Source organism: Mustela lutreola, chromosome 16 (genome assembly GCF_030435805.1).
Source record: "Mustela lutreola isolate mMusLut2 chromosome 16, mMusLut2.pri, whole genome shotgun sequence".
NCBI lineage: Eukaryota > Metazoa > Chordata > Mammalia > Carnivora > Mustelidae > Mustela > Mustela lutreola.
This window is the reverse complement of record NC_081305.1, coordinates 46,425,567-46,441,029: the sequence shown is the minus strand read 5'-3', so window position 1 is coordinate 46,441,029 and position 15,463 is coordinate 46,425,567. Positions and strand designations below refer to the sequence as shown.

Genomic DNA, 15,463 nt, shown 5'->3' with positions numbered 1-15,463 from the left:
CACCAATCTGCTTTCAGTCTCTATGGCTTTGCCTGGTCTGTGTATTTCATATAAATGGAATCATACAATATGTGCTCTGTTGTGTCTGGCTTCTGTCACCCAGCATCATATTTTGGAAGTTCATCCACACTGTAGACCATTGCTGTCCTCGTTTCCAAAGACTCTCTCTACTGCTTCCTTTGGGGCAAGGGTCTCCTCGGCCCACAACTCCCTGAGCTGCATGGGAGCTATGCTGGGGCCTTGGATTCCCCGATAGTGCCCTTCAATCCCCCTGACACTCAAATAAACATCCAAAGCCTAGTCAGATGGGGATCCATGCTATTCTATGTGAGACCCATCTATTGTCAGGTCACTAGGGATCTTTCTGGAAGGTGAGAACTTCTTCACTGCCAGGTCAGTTCCAAGAAGGCAAAATATTTGCTGAGGAATGAATGAATGAATGAATGGGTGAATCAGGCAACCCAAAGGCACCCTCAACACGGAGCTAGACTTCCCCCATCAGACCTTGTCTTTGTCTTCATATCTCATCTTCTTCTGACGACCAGAATAAGTTTCTGTTCCCAAAGAACACAGGATGTACCAGTTCTGCCTTCTAGCTATTCTCAGTCTCTCATGATGCAATGCCACCCTTTGAGAAAACTGGCCAAGAGCCATCCTTGTGGTGCAACCTTCCCTCACCAACCTCTATGTGTTCCACAGGCTGACGCCACTACCCTACCTACAGGAAGGTATTCCAGGTTCAAGGGCACTGTCTGCTAAGATACCTCCAGGCAGCCAGAGGCCAATAGAAGGCTGGTTTTGGGACCTATGTAAGATGCTAAACATCCTGGCTTCTGCAGCACCTGCCAACTTTGGGCTCCCTGTTGCTGGAGAGCTCCCAAGAGCTATCCCAAGGTAGATTTATGACACACCCGCCCCCACCAACCCAAAAAAGTGACAAACAACAGAGCAGCCTCCCTTTAAAGAGGGGCAGCAGGATGGAAAGCAGACACAGCCAGGACCATGATGCTGTCAACTGTCCTGTTTCTCGGTGTCCTCATTGGCCTCTTGCTACTCTGGGGTCACCCAACCTCCCGGGGATGCCTCCCTCCAGGACCTTGGCCTCTGCCCTTCCTGGGGAACATTTTGCAAATAGACCACCAGGGCTTTCTCAAGACCTTCCAGTTGGTGAGTTGGAGAGGGGGAAGGAGGAGGATAAGCAGAAGATGGGTGGACAGGTAAGAGCTCGCAAGCAGCAAGGCAGTTGGGGTTCAAACTGTGGTTGGGACTTCTCAGGCCAGCTTGGGGATGACCTTCTTCCAGCCTTGATCTGCCATCTGGCCCAATATGTCCACGAGAGAAGCTTCTGGAATTCCTATAAGAAGGAATGCAGGGAAGGTAGACTGGGGGGAGAAATTATGATGGTAGACGTGAAGCTTTGAGCTGGGTCCTGCAAGGTTTGGGAGGGAGAGGTACTAGAGCTTACATATGAGGAGTCACTGTCATTTTTTAAAAAAGATTTTGTTTATTTATTTGAGGAAGAGAGCAGGGGCCAGGGGAGAGGCAGAGGGAGAAGGGAAAGCAGACTCCCTGCTGAGCAGGGAGCCTGCCTGATGCGGGGCTCTATCCCAAATGAGCCACCCAGGCACCCTGAGTCTCTGCCATTTTTTAAATTTGAAGTTGGGAGAGTTCTTGGAAAAGCTGAGAGATGAGAACATTTGGGGCAAGGGTGTATGAGGGAGGCTTGGAAGAAGCTGCAGAGTTCGGGTCTCCCTTCTTCCTTGATAGGGATTCGATGGGGACTGGTGGTGGTGGTTAGGCTAGACTGGAGGGTGTGACCCAGGTGTAAGGATGGAGACTCTTCTCTTGAGTGAGAGAGTGAGAGCTGGACCCCGCCTCCACAGCTGCAGAAGAAATACGGGGAAGTCTTCACAGTCTACCTGGGACCCCGGCCTGTTGTCATCCTGTGTGGGTACAAGGCAGTGAAAGAGGCTCTGGTGGATCAAGCTGAGGCTTTCTCTGGCCGAGGACACATCGCCATCATCGATCCCTTCTTCAAGGGGAGAGGTGAGTGGGGTGTGGGGGTTGGGAAAAGACTAGGGGACGCCTCATGTGTCCTCCCAAACTTCCCTCTGTGCCCTCCCAATCAGGTGTGGCCTTTGCCCATGGAAAGTCTTGGAAGGTCCTTCGGCAGTTCTCTCAGCTCACCATGAGAGAGTTTGGGATGGGGAAGCAGAGCATTGAGAAGCAAATCCAGGAGGAGGCTCAGCGTCTGGTAGAGGAGCTCCAGAAATCCCAGGGTGAGCCCAGGGGCAGGGGCAGGGGGTGGATGGGCAGGCAGGGGGTGGGTGAGATGGAGACAGAACGACCCAGAGACAGAGAGATTCAGAGACAAGTTCAAGGAAAGAGAGAAGGAGACAGATAGAAAGAGAAAGAGAATGAAGAAAACAGGGACACAGAGAGGAAAAGGCAGAGAAAGCAGACAGAGAAGCAAGTCAGAGGGAAAACCCAGGACCCTGACAAAGATCGATCCAGAAGCAGAAACTGTAAAGGAAAGGACATAGAAAGAAAAGGGTAATAGAGTCAGGGGGAGAGGGCCAAGAAGACGGACATGGAAAGAGAGAGGACGGAGAAGAAGGGGCTGAGTCTCAAACAAAGAGCCAGAGACAAAACCAGAGAAAGACGAAGGTGCACCAAGAGGGTCAGATCCAGACAGAGCCCAAGAAAACCATGAGACAAAAGCCTGAGATGTCCAGGAAAAAAATCATAAGAGAACCAGCAAAGGCAGGCTGGCCGAGGGAAAGAGAAAGAGACCAACCAACCAAGCTGAGATGGCACCGGCCAGGTCAGAGCCTCCCAGAAGCACCATGTAGGGCCCTACCATGACAGAACTCCTGTTCACAGGGGCCTATCTGGATCCCACCTTCTTCTTTCACTCCGCCATGGCTAACATCATCTGTACTATCATCTTTGGACAGTGCTTCAATAACCAGGACCCTGGATTCCTACGGTTGCTACATTTAATGAATGATATCTCCGATCTTTCCAGCTCTTTCTATAGCCAGGTGAAGCCAAAGGTTCCGTGGGGAGTGGGGGTGAGCAGGAATTGGGGTGGGTGGACCCTGGGCAAAAATCAGATGCTTTTTGTCTTAACACTGATGCAAGAAGACACCAAAGGTGATGAGTCAGGCTGAAGGTAGGAAATAGACCTTAGGAAAGGGAGGCCTATGAGAGAGGAAATCCCAGTAGAGGTAAGCATGATTGGGCCAGGGTGTACTCGTTCACACACCACTGAGTGTGTACATATATACTTGTTTGCTCAACTGGGAGGCGCGCCATTCTCCAAGGCCAGGGGGTGAATTAAGCCCTTTAGTTATTGCTGTGCCATGCAGGGCACAGCCTCAATCCTGCAGCACCAGCCCAGAGGGAACAAACTCTGGGACCTCCTTGCTTCCCTGCAGATGTTTGAAGTCTTCTCCGGCATCCTGAAATACTTTCCGGGCATCCACAGGGACGTGTACAGCAAAGTCCAAGAAATTGAAGATTTTGTCATTAAGAACATCCAGAGGCACCAGGAAATGCTGGACCCCAGCGCCCCAAAGGACTTCATCGATTCCTTCCTGGTCTGCATGGACAAGGCAAGGGCCAAGCTGGATGAGGGGTGGGTGGGAAAGAGAGCGATGGGCACACTACTGATATCGAGCTAACTTGATATGTTTGGGTACGATGTATGTGATGTTTAAATGTTGAAATACTTCCCTGCAAATTGGTAAGAAAGCCACTAGCCCACCCTCCCTTCCCATCTCCCAGTCCTTCCTCAGCTTTTCCAGACTCTCCTGGAACGGTGGTCTGAGGTAGCAACTAAAAGACCTAGCGACCACCGGCCCCACACAGCGGTTCTTCGGGACCCTTCTCCACCTCCTCGCGTCCTAAATAGACAGAGGCCTATTACTGTTCTGATTGGTCAGAGGCCAATTTCTGTTCTGATTGGTCAGAGGCCCGTGTCTGTTCTGATTGGTCTGGCAAGTGCGTAGCTGGTTATTCAGTATTTCACTATCACCCCTGGATAGACAACTGCAAAGAGAGAGAGAGACCCAAAGAAAGGTAGCAAAAACCAAAAAATATTAATCCCTAACATGTATGGAGTACTTACAAACATAACATCAAAACAACCCCAGATGATGAACTAAGGCACAGAGAGGTTAAGCTCCTTACCCAAAGACTCCTAACTAGTGAATGGTAGGACTTTAGTTTGGACGTAGGCAGTTTGGGTCCAGAGCCCACCCTTTTGCTCCACTGTTGGCCTCGAATACGGAAAAAAGGAAATACCAAAAAGAAAAAAGAAAGAAAGAAGAAACTGGCACAGAGTTACATGGAGGTGGGTTGGAAGAAAAGATCTAGAAGCTGAGAATCTTTACAAGGGGAGATGTTAAGGATTGTCTGTTGCTATCCCCAGGAGAGCTCTGATCCTGAGAGCGAGTTTCACTTTAAGAACCTTGTCTACACGGTTGTCTCGCTGTTTCTCGCCGGCACAGAGAGCTCCAGCAACACTCTCTTGCATGGATTTGTACTCCTTCTTAAGAACCCTGATGTTGTAGGTGAGCTGGGCATTGGTGGTCAAAGGCCAGAAAGAGCCGAGGGTCTTGCAGCCATACTGGAGGGTGGTCGTGTGATGGGTGAAGACAGACCACTTCAGTCAGCAAAGATACACCCCTGGAGGGACTGGTAGCTTATTATAAAGTTTTGCTGAGAACAAAGCACTTTGGAGTTGACAGGGTAATTTACAGTTTACAAAATGTTTTCCATTCAGTGAAGCTCCTGTGGCTTGAAAGGTACTTTTATGAAGTACATAAGGTGAATTGTAAAATGCTTCATGGTTTAGGAGGGATGCTCCAATCACGGAGTATCATTCACAAAGCATTTCGCAGTTTACAAAACCACATGACTCTTGACAGAACGCTTTGAAGTTAACAAAGAACTTGACTCTTTGAAGTATATTGCTGATTTGTAGCTAATTAGAAAGGCCCTCATTCAGTTCTCATGCTGACAGTCTGCAGATCAGACTTGGAGAAACTCTTATCTAATCAAATTCCCTTATTTTACAGGTAATCAATTTGAGGGCCAGATTGGGAAAGTGGTTTATTCAAGATCACATAGCAAGTCACTGGGACAAAATGATATGACACCAGTCCCAGCCATACCCATTATTAGTTAAAAAGAAAAGAAAAGAAAAAGATAGCCTTAAGTGTTGATTGAGTTTCCACCCACCCATCATTACTCAACTGATCTCCACTCATAACTAGAGTGGAAACATCAGACAAGACTTCCCCACAATGAAGCCACTGACTTTCATTCATTGAAAAATCAATGAATGTTCCTTTCATTGAGAAGGAACAATAACCCAACATCTTAGCAAAGAGTTCACAAGACACCTCTTCTCCCCAGTCTGCAGATCATCTTCTGTATGACTTTGTTGAGCCCACTGTTACTGACATTCCTTGATGTTACCCCCTCTTTCCATCCTTACCATTTTAAGAGAAAGTCCAGGAGGAGATTGACAGAGTGATTGGCTCACACCATCTCCCAGCCCTTGAAGATCGGGCGAAAATGCCTTACACAGACGCCGTCATCCATGAAATTCAGAGATTCAGTGACATCCTCCCCCTTGGTGTTCCGCGCTGTGTCATCAAGGACACTCACTTCCGGGGATATCATATCCCTAAGGTGAGACCACAGAATCTTGGTGTAGCCTTATGGTTCATGTCTCTGGTCAATGGATCACAATGGGAATTATTATTTCCAGATTTCTATGGGAAGGAGACAGATTTTGGAAATGTAGAAAAATCTTCTCCCTTCTGTCCTTTTTTTTTAAACCTTTATTAGATGTTGGATACACTGGGGGGAACCATATACTTACTGAGGTATGTATTACAATAGAGCTGTTTTTCTTTTTTTAAAGCATTTTGTCATCTCCCCTACTTTCCTCTTTCATGAGAAGACATTCAAAGCTTTATTTCTCTTTCTATAATTTCTTTAAGTTTATATGAACATGCACTCCATATATACACAGAATAGATAAGTTTATTTTTTAAGGGTTTATTTATTTATTTTAAAGAGAAAGAGAGAGAAAAAGCCCATGGAGGGAGGGTCAGAGAGAGAGAGACTTTTCTTTTTTAAGGATGTTATTTATTTATTTATTTGAAAAAGAGAGAGAGAGAGAGAGAGCACAAGTAGGCAGAGAGGCAGGCAGAGAGAGAGGGGGAAGCAGGCTCCCCGCTGAGAGGAGAACCCAATGTTGGGCTTGATCCCAGGACCCTGAGATCATGAGCTGAGCCAAAGGCAGAGGCTTAACCCACTGAGCCACCAAGGCGCCCCAAGAGAGAGAATCTTAAGCAGACTCTAGGCTGAACACAGAACCTGACACAGGGCTCAATCTCACTACCCTGAGATCACAATCTGAGGTGAAACCAAGAGTTAGATGATTAACTGTGCCACCCAGGTGCCCCAATTCAATTCATATTTATCTATCACTTTGAAACTTGTGTTTCCTTCCTTCCCCTCATGTCTTCATGTGCAAATCATTGCAATGTGCAACTTATCTTTTATTGTATGTTTTTGTGTGTGTGTCTTTCTTTTCATAATATAACAATAGTATGCTGTTAGTATATTTTCAAGTCAATACCTATGGTTCTAACTCATATTTTCTGTGGTTGCACAGATTCCCAAGCACAGATATACCTAAGGGTAATATCTAATCACCTAGTGGGCACTAACCCATGAGAATTTAGGCATACTTCCTTTTAGTGCATGTTGCTTTATTGCAGTTTGCAAATATTGCTTTTTTAGAGATTGAAAGTTGTTACAGCTCTATTGTAATACATACTTCAGTAATGTAATGTGTTCTCCATTGAGCATGTATTTTGGTGCCATTTTTCCACCAACCTTTGCTCACCTCATGTCACTGTGTCATATTTTGGTAATTTTCAAAATATTTCAGATTTTTTCATTATTATTATGTTTTTTATGATGATCTGTTATTGGTGGTTTTCTGAGATGGAATCTACTCTTGGGGAACCTGTTGTTAAGATTATTGAAATGACAACAAAGGATTTAAAATATCACATATTCTCATACTCATGTGCTTTTATGATAAAGTGTTGGTAGGATTTGAGACGACTGATTCCAATTTTGAAAGAAGTTGGGTAAAATGCTATCCAACAGCATCACATGCTACAAAATTCTTTGTAAAAGGAAGAGTCAATCAATGAGGCAGACTTCATTTTTGTCTTATTTTGAGAAATTGCTCACAACCAGAGGCATGTATCTGGCTTAGTCAGGTAGAGCATCTGACTCTTGATCTCAGGGTCATGAGTTCAAGCCCCACACTGGGCATACAGCTTACTTTAATAAAAAGAAAATAGAAGAAAGGGAGGAAGGAAGGAAGGTAGGAAGGAAGGAAAAAAAGGGAGAAAGAAAGGGAGAAAGGAAGGAAGGAAGAAACAAAGGAAGAAAGAAAGAAATTACCACAGTCATTCCAACCATCAGCAACTACCTCCCTGATCTTTTGGCAGCCGTCAACACTGGGTGAGACCCTTCTCAGTGAGATTATGACTTGCTGAAAGCTCAAATTATGATTAACATTTTTTAGCAATAATGTATTGTGAAATTAATTGTAATTATTAAATATTTTCCCAGACATAATGCTTTTTGCTCACCTAATAGAGTATAGCATAGTGTAAACATAACTTCTATATGCACTGGTTAATCAAAAAATTCATTTGATCCACTTTTTGCATCACCCATGTTAGTGCTGTGGTCTGGAACAGCAGAGCCAAATGTGAAAATTTCAGTCGATGGATTATGGAGAAGTCCGAAGGGTCTTGGAGGAAGAGGGGATGGCTGGGGTAGTTGGTGGGGATACCTAGAAGGCTTGGGACACAACTATTAACCAAATGGGGCAAAGTTACTCAAAATATCAGCCACCAACTGTAGAACCATACAAAGGATGAAGCTATTGTTAATCCATTGTGGATGTACCATCATTGATTCAGCCGCTCCTTGTTCATGCCCATTTGGGTCCTCTTGGCTTTGACACCCTCTTAGGGCACCACTGTGTATCCCTTCTTGAGCTCTGTCCTCCATGACCCATGCCACTTTGAGAAGCCAGAAACGTTCCACCCTGGCCACTTCCTGGATGCGGAGGGCAACTTCAGGACGCAGGAGACCTTTATCCCATTCTCCCTAGGTAAGCTGAGACCTTACCCACATTTTGAGAACTCCTGCTCACCACCTGCCCTTTGGGTGACTTTCTCCCTTTGTCTAACCCCAAACACACAGTGAAGATTTTTGAAAAAGATGAGGATTCAGAAGAAAAGAAAAAGCAAGAAATCTACAGAGACATAGAAGGTGTGGGAGAAGGAAAAGAGGGGGTATAATAGAGAAGACAGAGACTTAAGTCAATGACGGAGATGAAGTAAAAGATAAAGACACACACATGCTCTCACATTCTCACACAAAGAACAGACAAATGAGGGATCCATTATTGAGCGTTCTGCCATGTGCCAAGAATTCAGAAAGGCATTTGAGCTTTTCTTTCAAAATAAAAAGAACTTTATTATTTTTTAAAAGGTTTTATTTATTCATTTGACAGACAGAGATCACAAGTAGGCAGAGAGAGAGGAAGGGAAGCAGGATCCCTGAAGCAGGCTCCCTGCTGAGCAGAGAGCCTGATGCAGGGCTCCATCGCAGGACCATGGAATCATGACCTGAGCCGAAGGCAGAGGCTTAAACCACTGAGCCACCCAGGCGCCCCAAGAACTTTATTGTTTATTTCTGATTTTTATACAAACAAGGAGGCAATAAAATTAAAGTAGAAATCACCTGTAATTCACTGTCAAAATCAGACTTTAACAAAAAATTGAATAGGCTTTATTAACAGATTCATGAATTGGGAAGCATCCCATCTAGCAAGTAGAGAGGAGCTCCAAAACCCAGACTTGTTAATATCACAGAGGATATCCTTCTATATTTTCTGTTAAACATATGCACACACACAAAGGTAGGTGATGGGTAGACAGATAGATAATAGGTAGGTAGATAAAAGGAAGGTAAGATGAAAAAGAGAGCACGGGGATGCCTGGGTGGCTCAGTTGGTTAAGCCGCTGCCTTTGGCTCAGGTCATGATTCCAGGGTCCTGGGATCGAGTCCTGAATCCAGCTCCTTGCTTGGCAGGGAGCCTGCTTCTCTCTCCGCCTCTGTCTGCTGTGCACTCTCTCTCTGATAAATAAATTAAATCTTAAAAAAAAAAAAAAAAAAGGAAAAGAAAAAGAGAACAGTAGGGATGGGAAAGAGGAAAAGGAATTGATTTATTTCTTATTTGCCAGTTGTTGAAATCCAAGCCCCAGACTAGAATGAGGCCCAGGGGGGACCTAGGGCAAAAAATATAAGGAATATTCACTCACTGTGGTAGTTGTACAAGTGCCTTCGTTCACCTATCAATTAATTCAATTTTTAGCCACTGGCTTGAAATTTATCATAGGCTAACATTTTAAATCTCCTTAGGTCTATTCCTGGCTTACTTATACTGACCTATATCCACACTGGTTCATGGATGTGTCTTTTCTAGCTATACCATACTATTTGAATTATTATACCTGTGTAATAAGTTCCATTATTTTACAGGGTCTAACTCCCTCCATTACCCTTCTTTCCCACATAGTTACATGGTCATTGTAACACATTTTGTTTTTCTTTCAAGTACTCTTTAGAACTTTTTTTCAAATTCTCAAAAAATCCCACTGGAATTTTATTGGGATTAACTTAAATTTGCAGATTCATCTGGACAGCTTTGACAACTTGAGAAATTTGAGATATGCCAGACAAAACTAGAGTGTGTGTCCACTGAACTAACTCTTGTATGATGTGGTGGCATCTCGGGCTTTTGTTTTCTTAATCAAGTTTTGCATATTTCTTGCTAAATTTATTTCTAAGACACTCAAGAGGAGATAGTGGCTCTTGTTCACAGAGCCTCTTTGTCTCCCTCAGCTCAGTGTTCCATAACCAAACGACATAGACTAGCTGTATTCTAGAAAATTTGCTGCATATGGGATCCCACCCAGGCTCCAATTAGATGGGACACTTCTGTGGTGGTTGACCCCAGCTTGCAGGGAGAAAGGAGAGGCAGGGGTGATTTTCTGAATGTTTATCAAGTATGACGAGGCCCACCAACCAATTGAGACTGTCACTGGTTGGGGTATGGGGACTGGGTCTGGAAGGCTCATGCCATTAGTGCTGATTGCGGGTAGGTCCAGGGGCTTGGAGGAGACCAAGGTGATCAGAAGAGTGGGACACTTAGAAGGTCAGAGCAGCGGCTGCACATTGAGAGTTCAGAGTAGTTCTATATTTTATTTTTTTTAAAGATTTTATTTATTTATTTGACAGAGAGATCAGGAGTAGGCAGTAGGCAGAGAGAGAGGGGGAAGCAGGCTCCCTGCTGAGCAGAGAGCCCGATGAGGGGCTTGATCCCAGGACCCTGAGATCCTGGGTGGCTCAGTGGGTAACCACCCAGGCATCCCCCAGAGTAGTTCTACATTTTAATAGCCTGTTAAGTAGAGGGGCCCGCCTCCTAGGTATGGTCCAGACCCAAGACCTCAGAGGCTTCAGTTCCCCTCTACTTCTCTCTCATGATTCCTCATATCCAGGGCATGCTTGCAAGATTTTTTCCACTATTTGCACATTTTCTCAAAACATCAGCTGAGCTGAGAATATACTTAACTAGAGATATCACAGAGAAAGAACTCTTAACAGGCAAAGACTGGGGACCAAGAGAGACAGAGGAGGACACCATAGAGGACAGGCTGAGACACGTGGGACCAGATAGAAACAGGCATGCACGAATACACTGGTGTTGCCTGTGTTGAGGACAAGAACAGAAGTACCTCATATGTAAATTTGTGTAAATGAGCACGCAAATGTCCCAGGAGAGTGGGGGTGGGGCAGCTGAGTGCTCCTGAGGGCTCCCCCAATGACACAAGTCCCCCTCACACCCTCAGGAAGACGCTTCTGCCTGGGTGAGAGCCTGGCCCGCTCGGAGCTCTTCCTGTTCTTGACCTCTGTGCTACAGAACTTCACCTTGAGATCTCCCAAGGCCCTGGAAGATATTGATATCACTCCCCGGAGGAATGGGCTGGGAAAAATGCCCCCTGAGTTCCAGCTCTGCTTCCTGCCCCGCCAGGGAGTGGCACCAAGGTTGTAGATCCCCTTGGAGCTCTTCCTTCTAGCCCCCACCTCTGCCCACAAGCAGTCTGTGGAGGCCTCCTGACTCCTCCCTGCTCACTCTCCCCTGGGGAAAATCCCTTCTGTAATCTCCTCTGTTTGCATACTGTCTTCACCCTTCATCCCTAGATGGCCTGCCCTGTTGATGGAGGGTAAAACCTTGGCCTTCAGGGCCATGAAATACCTTCAGTAACTTGGTGTCATCACCATCCATTGTGCAGTTGGGGAAACGGAGGCCCACACCTATACCCAACCACCCCTAACCCTCCTGTTCTTTCTCTGAGTTGAAAAAGCCACTGTGGCCCTCAGCCTCTGGGCTGTGTACTTTAAAACACCTCCCCTATTTCTCTGCTCTTATCCACGAAAACCGAGATCAAAATAAAGTTCTACTCTTTCTGGACCCAACGGCTATCTTGCTACCATGCCTCTTGTTTTTCCTTTTCTTTTCTTCCTTTTTTTTTGGGGGGGGGGGGCTAAAATTCACATAACAAAATTAAACACTCACCATCTTAAAGTATACAATTCAATGGCATTTTGTACAATCACAGTATCATGCAATCATTGTCTCTGTCCAGCATCCAATCATGTTCTTCGCCCCAAAAGGAAATACTGTACTTTTGAGGGCTGAATAATATTCTGCTGGATGGAAATACCACGTTTGGTTTATCCCCCCATCAGGTGATTGGCACGTGGCTTGTTGACACCTTTTGGCTCTTGTGAACAGTGCCGTTGTGGACATCTGTGTGCAGGGTGGCCTTACGTTTGTTTTACTCTCCACTGGGAATGGAAGGCAGGTGTTCTTCCATTTCTGCCTTCGGACCGGAGGCTCTGGAAGGATGGGGCCAGAACTCCCCTCCCAGATGCTCCTCCAAAGTGGCATTGAAGATTCCATGAGACAGTATGGCCAGAGTGGCTAGAACATGGCTTGGCACCAAGCAAATAGCCCTGAAGTGTCTGACAAGTAAATAAATCCTCCAAGAGGTGACGTCATTGGCCTGAAGGCAGAGCCTGATATACAAGAGTCCAGTGACTCTCCAGGCTGAGCTCTTGACACTGGGGTGCTGTGGAGAGGGGGTGCCTGTCCATTCAGCCCTGTGCCTCGGTTTCCCTCCTGTCCCATGCTGAGGGGCCATTCAAGGCATGTCTGTTGCAGGGAGAAGCATGGGAGGGGTAGCTAGTTCCTATACCCACGAGGATGGATGTGGGGATAGGGGGTCCCAGTCAGCCAGAGTAACGCCCCTTCCCTGTCCCATCCTCTCTGCCTCAACCCCAGACACGTGCTTGGTCCCAGTGCTCAGGAGAAGGGAGGCAGTGTTCTGGGGTGGGTGGGGGCTTACTGCATCTCTGATTATGGTCTTTGGACAGTCTGGGCTATACCTTCACAGCTGAGGGATGGGTCATGGTTGAGGTCACATGTGGAGCTAACCAGTGTTTCTTCCCTTCCCTAGGGAATTGGGGCCATGAACCGTAAGACTCAGGCTCAGCTGCGGCAGGTGGCCAGAAGGAAAGCTGTGGAAGCTGATTTGTGTGGGATGGAGGTTGTTCAAGAGCCATTGATGGGCCAGCCCAGGCATCCTCCAGTAGGGGTGAGATTGGGTTGCTGGCACTAAACTCATGGGGAATCAGTGGGAGTGGAAGATGGAACAGAGAGAGCCAGGTAGAAACTACTGCCTTTTAGAACCTTGCCTTGGAAGTCTGGTATGCATTCCACTGGCCAGGGCAGCTACAAATTCCACCCAGATTCCAGAGGAGGAGAAAGAAGTGACATTGAATAACCAACAATTCACATACTTAACAAAGCAGGAGACCATCAACAAACATGCACCTATTTACAAATTACTACTTAGGGTACCCAGGACCTTACACTGTGTCAGAGACTTTGCCTCTTGTCAGTAATTTATTTTAAATTATGTATCAGTCTATTTATCTTTCCAAAATGTAAAGTGTTTTGCAGTTGAAGAGCACTTTATAATTACAGAGGTATTTGATGTGGACAGATTATTTTGCATTTAAAAATATTGTTTGCCTTTAGCAAAACTCTTTGAGGCAGAGTGTTCTGTAGTATACAGAACTCCTTGTTGTTTACAGAACATTCTGTAGTTTTTAAGTAGTTTGACATTTACAAAGCACTTTACCACTTACAAAGATTCCAAATGGCACATGGGATAGAGTATTTGTAAATACTGCACTTGGTCTATACAGCATTTTGTAACATAAAAATTTTTCTGTTTACAAAAGATCTTAGCAGAGTGGCAGGGTGCATTGTAATAAAGTGATTTTTTTTCCATTTGACAAAGTGCATATTTAGTAATTCCTTTGTAGCATTCACAGAGAAGTTGTCATTCATGAAGGGCTTTATTTCTACCTATAGTACAAGTCAAAATAGAACAGCACTTAATTAAGGTTTAAAAATAAAGCCCTTGGGCAGTTTACAAATCCTCCAGGTTTCATCTGATGTTAGGATGCTGAGATGGTGATTAGGCAGCAAATCAGGGAGATGTCTCTGCCCAATGGGAACTGACATCAAGTCGGGGAGAAAATTAAAAAATAAAATCATAGCAGACAGTGATGAGCGCTATGAAGAGAGCTCAGAACTGATGAAGATAGGAAATGAATAGGAAGAAGTGGGGAGCAAATTCAGAGCAACAGTGTTCAGTCACAGAACACTGCAAAAGACCTCCCAAACCAACCAGTTATTTATAAGGTGCTTTCCTGCTTACAAAGCACTTTTGAAGTCACCATCACACTTGATTCTTAAGATAGCTTTGGGAGACGAGTAAATATTATGAGTAAATATCATAAACTATTTTTTACTTATTATTTTTTTAGAGAGGGCGGGGGGAGGGCCAGAGAGAGAGAATCTTAAACGGGCTCCATGCTGGGCTTGTGGCTCAATCCCACGACCCTGAGATCATAACCTGAGCCAAAATCAAGAGTTGGATGCTTAACCAACTGAGCCACCCAGGTGTCCCATAAGTTGCATTTCTTTTCTTTTCAAGATTTGATTTATTTAGGGCAAGATTTTACTTCTTTAGGACCCCCCTTGGGTCCCCTCCCTCCTTGGGATCTTTGTATGATCACTGTTGTCACTCAAAAAACCTTGCTTTGTTGCTGCCCACTAAAAAAATATATAGATATAGATGATATAGATATAGATATAGATAGATATAGATATAGATATAGATATATTTACTTACTTATTTGAGAGGGAGAGCGAGCAAGCACAAGCAGGAGGAGGGGCAGACAGAGGGAGAAGCAGACTCCCCGCTGAGCAAGGAGCCCGATGTGGGCTCGATCCCAGAACCCTGGGATCATGACCTGAGCCAAAGGCAGATGCGTATCCAATTAAGCCACCCAGGCATCCCTGGAAATTGGGTTTAGGTAAGGTCATGTGGGTGGAGCCCCCAGGGTGAGATTAGAGCATTTATAAGAAGGGGAAGTAGAATGCCTTGGTGGCTCAGCCAGTTAAGTGTCCAACTCTTGGTTTTGGCTTCAGGTCATGATCTCAGGGTTGTGAGACTGAGCCCCATGTTCGGCTCTGAGCTCAATGCAGAGTCTACTTAAAGATTCTCCCTCTCCCTCTGCCTCTCCTCCCCGTGTGTGCCCTCTCTCTCTCTAAAATATATAAATGAAATCTTTTAAAAAAAGAAGAAGAAGAAGACGAGGAAGAGATAGCAGGCACCATGTACCCTCTCCCCACCATCTGACAATAGTGGGAGAAGGCAGTGTCTGTAAGCCAGAAGCTGCTCACTGAGAAAAGGATCCATCAGCATGGATCTTGATCTGGGACTTCCTATCCTCCCGAACTGTGATAAATAAATGTGTTTAACCCACACGGTCTGTGGTTTTTTTGTTATGGCAGGCGGAGCTGACTACAACATGTACCAGGCTCATACCTACTCTGATAAAATAGGCTATACCCTTGAGGATTGACTGCACCCAACAGCTCACTTGTTTGCATGGCCATGGTCAAGGTTCCACCTGTATCCTAGCTACCCAGTTTACCTAGTCTCCACTGTTTCATACTTATTATGGCTTTACTGTTTACATGGCTCAAGTTATGAGAACAGAACAACACAGAAGGGACCCCCTTGGCAAGCTCACCTAAGTTCACCTGAATGCACTTTGACCATCACAGTCCAGGCCAAGGAAACTGGAGGCATGTGAAGTCTTAGAGGCTCCTGAAACGGTACCAGCTCTCAGACTTTCT

The 15,463-nt window shown here is 45.4% G+C and overlaps 1 protein-coding gene across 1 annotated transcript; it reads left to right on the top strand.

Moving 5' to 3' along the window:
• Nucleotides 1-3: 3 nt before the first annotated feature.
• On the top strand, nt 4-15,086 carry LOC131817741 (cytochrome P450 2B11-like). The gene is made up of 10 exons (XM_059151285.1): nt 4-1,167; nt 1,884-2,046; nt 2,130-2,279; nt 2,884-3,044; nt 3,441-3,617; nt 4,436-4,577; nt 5,516-5,703; nt 8,083-8,224; nt 11,031-11,226; nt 12,702-15,086. Exons 1-10 carry the CDS (start codon nt 1,003-1,005, stop codon nt 12,715-12,717), a joined length of 1,500 nt encoding a protein of 499 aa, XP_059007268.1. The 5' UTR covers nt 4-1,002; the 3' UTR covers nt 12,718-15,086.
• Nucleotides 15,087-15,463: the final 377 nt, after the last annotated feature.